At 38.3% G+C, this 9,804-nt stretch overlaps 1 protein-coding gene across 1 annotated transcript; it reads left to right on the top strand.

The window, feature by feature from the left end:
* Nucleotides 1-8,251: 8,251 nt before the first annotated feature.
* Nucleotides 8,252-9,656, top strand: LOC145909121 (uncharacterized). Its single transcript, XM_082996436.1, has 4 exons — nt 8,252-8,378; nt 8,711-8,827; nt 8,902-9,021; nt 9,499-9,656. Exons 1-4 carry the CDS (start codon nt 8,294-8,296, stop codon nt 9,540-9,542), a joined length of 366 nt encoding a protein of 121 aa, XP_082852562.1. The 5' UTR covers nt 8,252-8,293; the 3' UTR covers nt 9,543-9,656.
* Nucleotides 9,657-9,804: the final 148 nt, after the last annotated feature.

Raw genomic sequence — 9,804 nt, 5'->3', positions numbered from 1 at the left:
TTGCCTGTGTACTCATGTTTGCACTTTGTCTGCACATTACACTCTGTCCATTACAAGTGGTTTTGTTTGCGAGGCAATTTGCCCAGAGGGGGTTTCTGCGCCTTACAACAACGTGTTGACGATCACGAAACTTGTAGCAAGTATGTGGCTCACGGACGCACGACAACGATTAAGCTCTTTAAATTTTTAAAGGTTGGAATTTTTGCTCTTTGCCTGTCACAGTGTAACGAAATGTGTGATGTATAAGCTCCATAACTTCAGTACATTTCCTATTATACGTTGCTGTGTAAAAGTACGAATATATGTTTATTTTAATGCTGAGCTTAGATATGAAATATATAAGATATTCTCCGCTTCGAAGCAAAATCACCACATTTTTATGCCTAATTGTGTGTTAGCAGGTAAAGGTTTAACACGAGCTGGGTCAGAATATGACTCTTTATAGGAATCGTGCTTGGAGTCAATTTCAGGTGCGCCATTAACTCATTACTTAAAGTGTACGTGGTCTTACCACCTTGCAGCAATTGACTATATTACACGCTGTAATAAAAACTTATACCATCTCAATCTCACGTGACTCGGCATAACCATACATCTTTTGCCTTGCCTCAAAAAATGCTTCTAGTATTGTGTTTTACACACGTGTATGTAAAAATTTCTGTTAATTTTTTGCAATCATTGGTGTATTTTTGCAAAAATACGTTCCTTTCTGTTAAAACGATCCTATCGTTAACCTTACCTCCAGCTTATGTACTGCTTCTCTCGCAAAACCATCAACTGACATTGAGAGCCTATTTAACGTTCGCTCAAAATACTTCATATTGCCTGGGGCCACGGTCGGTCTGCTCACCTCTTGTGGGAACGTCGCCAACGCGTGCTGAAAAGGACATACAAATTCTCCCTTCGTGGTGGCCGGCATTTGCGTAGCGCAACTGTGTGTTTATGGAGCTACATATATAATGTACGATTGACGGTCAAGTACTCGGTCGTGTGCAAAAGTTTCGATGAATTAGGAAACCTGTTGCATAAATAAAGTGTATTTATATTCGTTAAACCGATCATTTCCAAAAAAAAGGCTTCTAAAAGTGCCAAATATACATTTTGGAGTGTTTTTCGGAGTTATCGATATTTAATGCAACCGGTAAAGGAATGTGCTTTTCTCAGTTAAACTGTCTAAAGTGGTTCGAGTAAAAATACATAAACCTCTCAGTAATTAACAGCACCGGTGTGAATCTGCATATCTCTATCCGACTCTTTACATAATAAATTACAAACGGAATCGTACATCCAAAACCGATATAACTTTAAATCTAACTTGTAATTACAATAGTGCTAGGATTAAAGTGAAGCCTTTTTATGTATAGGAGGCACCTCCGTACATTTCACTTTTAAAGGTCACATTTTAGGTAAAGGCAATTCTGTATCAAGTTACATGCATGATTTGCAAGAAGAAAACATAAGCATGGCATGTATGTATCGTGAAGTGTCAATTTAAGTGAAGAAAGATTTTCATGTAAATAGTAAGGCTTGCAACTGGGCGTGAAGGAAACTGTTCCGTCATCACATGGAATATATGTTTTCTGCTATATAAGTTTGTTGAAATATAATGCTGACAACTTATTATAATGCAGAAGAACAGACATTTTTCAAATTTTTCAGTATATGGGTGTTATGTCATCTGACTTAGAATTGTACACTGGTCCTCCTTGCAGAGACACATACAACGTATTAGTGAGTACCGCCCTTGCTAAGTCACTGCACATTAAATACGTCTGTATTCGTATCAGCGAAATTTTGTGGTCAGTCGAGATTTCGTGATTAAACTCGGTTTAAAATGTAATCCACCCACCTGGCCAGACAGTCTGGTGCAAGGTTGTGATTCATGCGGCTTCAGACGGCTTTCGTAGACCAAATATTTGCGCAAATTCATTCCAAATCAACACGCTACCGGTTAACTAGATTCATGGATTCAAAGCGCCACCATACTATACGATTCAACATAAATATTGCATGTCAAAATGCGGACATTTTCCGTTGTTTAACGATGTGCAACTTCAGGTACAACTACATTAAATTCTTTCGAAATTTAGAATGTTGTCACATTTTGCAGAAATACAGGTTACACTCAAAACGCTGACAAAAACGTGATTTTAAGCCATGCAAACCCATGTTAAACCGATATATGGCCACGCAAAACTGCACAGACCAGAATATTCGGATGTCCAACAAACCAAATTGTTTTTCCCACACATCCATTATAGTATACTGCAAGTGTTGACAACATTTAGGTTGGTGTAATTAATTTTTCGCCCGACCACTTGAGGTGCGCTTGTGATTTCACCACCTATTACTCACTCGGATCACGCACAGCCTTCAAAAATGTTTTTCTGTCGTAAACAAACTTTGTGGCATTGTGTTGACGAAGATAGGATTTTTTTCCATTTCCCAACAATATACAGTAAGTTGTGGTCAACACAGAGGAAAGGATTTTCCTTGTTTTCTGCATGCAAGTACTACATTGAAGTGTTGTTTGAGATCAATACGAAAAACTGCGGGATTTGTGCAAAGGCAAATAATGTTAATTCTTGCTTGCCTTGCTAAAGTCCAATGTCACAGTTGTGGTCAACACAGAGGAAAGGATTTTCCTTGTTTTCTGCATGCAAGCACTATATTGAAGTGTTGTTTGAGATCAATGCAAAAAACTGCGAAATAAAGGAATTTGCGCAAGGGGAAATGATGTTAATTCTTGCTTGCCTTGCTATAATGAATGTGGCTAAATCCAATGTGACACTAATTGAAGTAAATTTGCCAATCGGGATTTTTTTGTGTTTTTACAGCAAACAGATAACGGTTTTGCGGAGCAAATACAAGAGGATCCACTTGACATGGCAGAAAACCAAGCCTCTGGCGCGTTGTTTACATTCATCCCATTTGAATAAATTAGAGGACAGTTTCATTTGCTAGCATGCGCAAGTGTTAAAGATACAGCATAAAGTTGTCCAAATATATTGATTTTGTTAAACAATACTTTGTCATGTGAAACTGTGGTGAAAGGCGCAACATTTTGTTTTGATCAAATCATGTAACAAATCACCCCTTTAGGCAGAAAATGAACAGCAACTTTGTGTTTTTCTATGTTGCAATGAGACAAGAAACTTCCTCAAGCTCTAACGGATTTTCAGACGTGGTTGACTAAAACTTCCCCCTTGTTTTATCGGTGACGGATTTTTTATACCGCACCGGGATTCGAACCCTCATTGTCCTGATTTCTACTTGGTATATGGGTCAGACTCCAGAAGCCTGATGTTGCCAATCGCCTAAATTTTTCTTCTTTGCTGCACTTTACTCTTTTGTACCACCAAGCGGTTTAAATAAATGCTGAACTGCACCACTATTTGTCGCTATATTACAAAAAGGCTGGAATAAACCTTGCTATACTCCAAACTCGGTCAGGTAGAGGTTAAATTAAGCCAAGACTATTCTTAACCGGGTTTTTATGCACTTAATTTCTAGTATTTACAGATTAACCTTCACGTTTCTATTTACCCGATACGACCATCATCAATCACCAGCTGCACGAGAGTGTGTGCACTACTTTCTTCAGCTCACTGATCATTGTTGGCTGATTGCTTAACATTTTCCCCTACGTTTCTATTATGTTAAAAGCTGCCTCTGCTTCACATCCAAAAAACAATGAAATTCAAAATGTACTGTCTCTGTATTTTTTTTCCTAGTTGTACTTAAACACTAACCACGACGAAACTTGAATGACAAACACTGAGGTTCCAGAATGGTTCGTCGCAATGTCTTGGAGCGTCGTTTTATTGTTTTGTCGCGGCGAAAGCTTTTGATTGAAGGCCAATTTTGCTTCAAACGATAAACTGTGAGACCTTTCAGTGTTGCACTAATAAAAAACTTATCAATGCCAGAAAATTTTCACCAAATCTCTAAAAATATGGTTTTCTTTGTGTCGTTGTAACATTATGTTAGGAATGCGTCACTGAAAAATTGGGAATCACTGTTAACACAACAAAGTGATTGGCGTAGTGCTATTTATGCTACCAGGCATAGTAATTTGTAGGAATTGCTCTTCTGGCACTTAAAGTTTCGAAAGTGTTTATTGAAAACCAACGTTTCGTCTGCCATCCGGCGAGACTTAAGTTATTGGTCTATTTTGAGCTGCCCGACAAAACGGAAAGTTCATCGCAACCAGGGTTCCACTTGACCCATTGACTTTGAGTTGATGTTTGACCTAAATCTTAAGACAAACAGGTCAATCTGGGACACCCGCAGCGTCATGAATACTAACATTGTTGACTTACCTAAAACTAATGGGACACAGACCTATGCTTTGTGTCGGTTAAAAATAAAGCCTGGTGTAATAATGTCAAAAACAAGATGTAGGTCTATGCTTACAAGAACTTGTACTAGAAGGAACCATACAGTCTGGTGTACTTCCACATGTCGTACACGAGTTTCTGCTGGTGACGTATTCTTAGCTTGTTAAGCATATAAAAGTACATATATATCATAGGGCGGGGTAACTGCAACTGGCACACTGACTCGAAAACCTGATTAGTATACCGTAGCCATTGTAAACGTATTTATGCCAAAAGAGGTTTCATAAATGGTTGCTTGATAGGACACAAACCGCTATGTAACAGAACTTAATTAACAAAACTACGCAAAATGTAAAAACAAAACTACGCTTTGTATTGTGGAGATTTGTGAAAATTGGTTCGTAAGTTATACTTTTTAACACGACTCTTTACTGAGCTCGTTCAAGCAAAGTTGTCTATGCGTTGCTGCAAAGAGCATCGCCAGTATAGTCTTGCGCAACGTCGTAAAAAACAAGCAAGTCTTGCGCAACGTCGTAAAAAACAAGCAAGTCTTGCGTAACATCGTAAAAACAAGTAAACACCATGTCGTTCCACGACCAATTCAAGGAAGCGGTGCCAATGACCTGCGAACCCAGTCGGTTTCCACTTTTTGCTGCATACAGAATCGGTACCAAACGAATGCACTGCACAACCGGAAATACATTGAATCCAAATTCGAATTACTGATCATCGATATGGAGGTCTTTGGCCAATTCAACAGTAACCGCAAGACCGCACTTGAATGGGTAAAGAGGCTCCAATCGGTTCTGTGGAGCAAGTATGACTTTTTGCAATCTGCAAAATCTCCACGTACTTCCTATCACGCAAAGCTCGCAGCTGTGTCTTCCGACATTTAAAAAACCGCAGCCTGTGTATGGAACGTCTGCATATACTGTGTGAATGTTGATGTAAAACCAACCACACTGCATTTACAAACACTTCGTCACCAACACATTTTAACAGTGTTACACAAACCTTGCAATGTGAAATGGAAAAGGTTGCGACAATGCCGCTAATAGGCGGTGATATTTGAAGGTTGGATCTTTTGGACACAAAGAGAGATAAAATGTAAAATCGTTTCATAATTTTTCTAACTCACTCAGAATATGCAAAATGTCGCCATGGCCGTTTATCAAATGCTGACATAAGTTGCATCGCAATGCAAAACTAACTCGGATTACCAAGCGTATGTAGCGCACTGTCAGCAATAATTAATCGTTTTGTAAACGTTTTCCTTCTATTAGGGTTTAAAATGGGGGAAACGGTCCGGGTCCTTGTCTTTAATTGATGACCCACTTTTAGTGTGTCAACGTACATAAGACTTTTTTCGTTTTGACCAAAACAACAGTATATAAGCAATTAATTGAAGAGATGCAACCGTTTTCGTTGGTTAAAGGGCGGTGTTTATATGTTTAAAAACATTTTAAACTGCATTCAGATAGACAAAGGAACAGTTTTGTCAGTTTTAGTTCCGTTTATAATAGCTTTAATCAAATCCCTGTTATTTAATTTGAAAGCCAAAAGCTTGGGGCGAGCATGTGTGTGTGTGTACTTTAGTATTAGGGTAAACGATCTTTTGCATTTACAGTTTTCTAGCAACAGCGAAATTCCATCAAGACTTTTAATTCCATCATGAACGTCGCGTTTGTTCTTACTTCTTTCATGCTCTTGGTCGCCGCCACTTCAGGAAAACCTCCAGGCCACGAAAAAATAAGTAAGTTTGTACTTGCAACACATTCTTTGTTTCAAGTTAGGTAATAGGCTACTTTAAAGCATAAAGGTTTGAGGTATTACTTAATTTATGCGTTTGTGACATGACACTACAAACGTAAGCGACGTAACCCCTGGCGAATAAATCTTAACTTACACTGATATTTTGTATACTTGTACGTACGACAAAGTATGAATTTACACCTAAGTTAACGAAGGTTTTGTTGTTGTGCATGCCAGTTTTACCAGTTGTAGCATTTTATGTAAAAAGCAATGATTTGACATGACTTCTTTTCAACTTTGTAAATTATTCGTGGAGACAAATTGCTTAATTCCTTTCCTGTGCAGTTGGAAGTTGCGTTGCCAAAGCTTATCAAAACGAAGCATGTGCGAGAGAGTGCGGAAACGACTGTGCCGCTATTATGAGCGTGATACGCTGCGCCAAGCAATCACGTGGAGGACGTAAAGGTCTGGACCAATCACAGCTCTCAATAAACATCAAATACAAAACCGAATTAACATTTCTGTACGAACCATATGTCAATGACGATCAGTTAGCCGTACAGTTGTACACATTGTTTCGTTTCTGCATCTCACGAACTAACATAACATTCTGAGAATGGAGAGACTGGCCTATACTGTTGAAAGCATTTACCAACCGCGTCCTTTTTAACTGATGATGGCATAAGTTTTTACCAAAACGTTTTAAATAAATAAAACATGTCAATGCTATAAACAATATAGGCAAGCATCTTTATTTTCAGAATTATGAGTAAATCCGTTAACAGTGTTCCTAGCATAACATTGTTTTCTGAAACAGAGCAACAAGCGTGCGCACAGAAGTTATGTCCTAGTGAGTCTGCCGGAGGAATGAAAGCCTGCATCCATAAGAGATTGTGTTTGTGTGCAACTTGCATGAAAAGTACCACCTGTCCCAAAATCGGTAAGACGCACGAAATGGGTGAATAGGTCTGTTGCGGTTGGTTTGACTTTTTTCTTTAAAATCCACCTCACAGAAACACATTTCTAATTTATCCAAATCTCGATATGTCGCAAAAGGCGAAATACAATATAGTTCGAAATATTTACTTGGGCCAATTAATGCAAAAAAATTCGGTGTGCCGGTGATATATACAAACACTGCACCAAGATTTTATAACGGGTACACATTCTATGCTGTAAACAAGGAAACACAAAGAATGAACCAACCCCACAGAAATATTAACCCTTGCCTATAAATCGATCATTCATGAGTCAGAGATTAACGTGTTAATAACATTGCAATCATTATTTTGTGTTGGTTCCAATTTTTACAACGCTTTGTATGCTACATATGCCCTTGTTTAAATTCCATTAACCCGTTAAGCTTTATTTAAAAACTACATTTCAGGTGATATGTGTCTATCAGCCTTCGAAACAATTCATCCTTGCAACTAAAAGTGCAGAAAACGATTGACTCTATTTTCTATTATCCCCGTATGACTGTAATCGTGCGTACGTTGACCTCGTGCCGGATTGTTTGAATAGATCGCATGCAGAATAAAACAATCAACGTCCCAGAAAGTGACGTAACAAGCAGTCTTATGAAGTAAGCAGGTACAAAGAATAACAGAAAGGAAAATCCAGTCATGCCTTCCAAGTAGAAAACGCGATTCCCTTTTTCACTTCCCATGGTGGGTTCTGTATATAATGCAATGCAGCAGACGCATGTACAGGACATTTGTGTTTTCAAATTTGCCGAGGCACATATGCATCTATACGCTGGTATTAAAGTCAAAGTACTTTTTTTGCGCAAATTTTACGATTAAAATTAAAGGGTATTTTGGAATCAGAGCAAAATTTTGGTAGTTCTGTTCCGATTTGTTTAGTAAAAGCTGTGTAGCTTTGATTTCACAGTAGACTCATGGTAAATTTGAATGACAGCGATTGCTGTTAAATCTAAGCAAGCATCAGCTTTTTGACAAGCGGTTCGAAAACTTTTTGCATATTGTATTTTGTTGCAAAACAAAGGTGCAACCCTCCTGAATACCATTATGGTGTATAGGTATATGTTAAGCAGCTAAATATATTACCGAAGACAGGCAGACTTTTCTTGGGAGAGAATTCAGCATTCGGCCTGCATTTTATCACAAAAAATTACAAGATAATTTTATTGCAGGATAAGTAGTGCGTTAATATATTTGTACTCCAAAGATTACCGAACGATGAAGTCTTTCCTGGTGGTTTGCATGCTGGCCTTGGCTTTTTGTGCTATTGCTGAAGGCTCAGGAGACCATCACGTCCATGCATGTAAGTGGAAAATCGCGCGATTGATAAATCTGCTGGTTGTCCAATTGCCCATAAATTTATGCAAAAAAAAATAATACTGTTCTGTTGGAACCTAATTCTTGGATGTGAAAAGTAGAATTAGTAAAAGTATACGTGACGTCACATGTATCTTGGCCGAAAATAAGATTTGAATTGACATAACTTACATACCTGCAGTGTAGTGTTTTTCCTACAAGAACTTGATTGACTTGGATGCCAAAGTTTGTGGCTCTGTGCCTATAATTGTTATCAGCAGTAAATTGTCAATATGGTCAAACTCTTATTTACGATAAAATACACTGTTTTCTCTATAGTGAGACCTTGTGTCCTTGAATCTTACCAGGGCTCAGAGTGCAAAAGCGCGTGCAGTGTTCACTGCAGCAATTATGTTAAAATCATATCTTTGCTTGGGAACCGCAAGTTGGGTCGACGTAAGTGGACAGCACAAAAACATTTGTATGCGCATTGCGACGTGTAATGTTTGCTGTGCTTTTGGCTTGTTTAGAAGCGAAAAAAACACGTCGTGCCAAACTATGTCCTGGAATAACCGATGCAGTTGACTGCATTCACCACTTGCTATGTCCATGTGCCAACTGCGTGAAAGATGCCCAAGCCTGTCTAAAAGGTAAGAGTTAAGCGTTAAACTGATGAAAGTGCGTTAAACTGATCATTCAACGACAGCAACTGAATAAATAGTCGCAACCAAGTGTTATTTTGCAATATGTCGACCGACTTGTTTTCATTTAATGTTCCAAATTGCTTTGCCAAGACTCTGGGGTTTAACTGCAATAAAAGTGATAGGTTGTTTTTAACCTATTTTGTGGTAACCAAGAGGGTGCGAACGAGACCTATATATGGCGTTCGGGCAAACAGTGACGCATTGTCCGACTACAAGTGACACAACTAACACCATTTATTTTCATGTTTCTGGTCCCACATAGGTTAACATATTATGCCGTTGTTATGCAGAATGTATTGTCTGACTGCAATACAAAATGGTAACCTGTGTGTACCTATATCTGCAGTGTTACTGTACCTTAAAGTACTACCAATTACTTCGAAATAACTTTAAAGCAATAAAAGAGCATGTTTTCCGTTGCAGATCCGGAGTGCGATGGTGCTTTCAGTGCAGTACACGCATGCTAATTTTCTCTTTTCGTTCTCCTGCATTCCAACGTACATCTTCATATACTCGAATGTATATACCATACAATTGCATATCTAAACTAAGAATAATTATAAATAAAGTTCATTGCTGCATATTTTTTGCGTTGTGATAGATGCAGTGTAGACAAGATTGAGACTGAGAAAAGGGTGTATTCCATATAGCACGATGTTTTAAAGCATATTGCGTTCACTTTGCCACAACAAAGTTGAATATTGATTACTGCACAAATTTTGCCTAAAC

This window comes from Ascidia mentula, chromosome 7, assembly GCF_947561715.1.
Source record: "Ascidia mentula chromosome 7, kaAscMent1.1, whole genome shotgun sequence".
In the NCBI taxonomy this organism is placed as follows: Eukaryota; Metazoa; Chordata; class Ascidiacea; order Phlebobranchia; family Ascidiidae; genus Ascidia; species Ascidia mentula.
The sequence above is the reverse complement of the archived record's forward strand: the minus strand, read 5'-3'. Positions and strand labels throughout refer to the sequence as shown.

Bases quoted from the DNA above. Each gene is read 5' to 3' on its own strand.
- LOC145909121 (XM_082996436.1), top strand. From the start codon at position 8,294: ATGAAGTCTTTCCTGGTGGTTTGCATGCTGGCCTTGGCTTTTTGTGCT. The intron at 8,379-8,710 runs GTAAGTGGAAAA...TTTTCTCTATAG, and splicing joins AGACCATCACGTCCATGCAT to TGAGACCTTGTGTCCTTGAA. The intron at 8,828-8,901 runs GTAAGTGGACAG...TGGCTTGTTTAG, and splicing joins GAACCGCAAGTTGGGTCGAC to AAGCGAAAAAAACACGTCGT.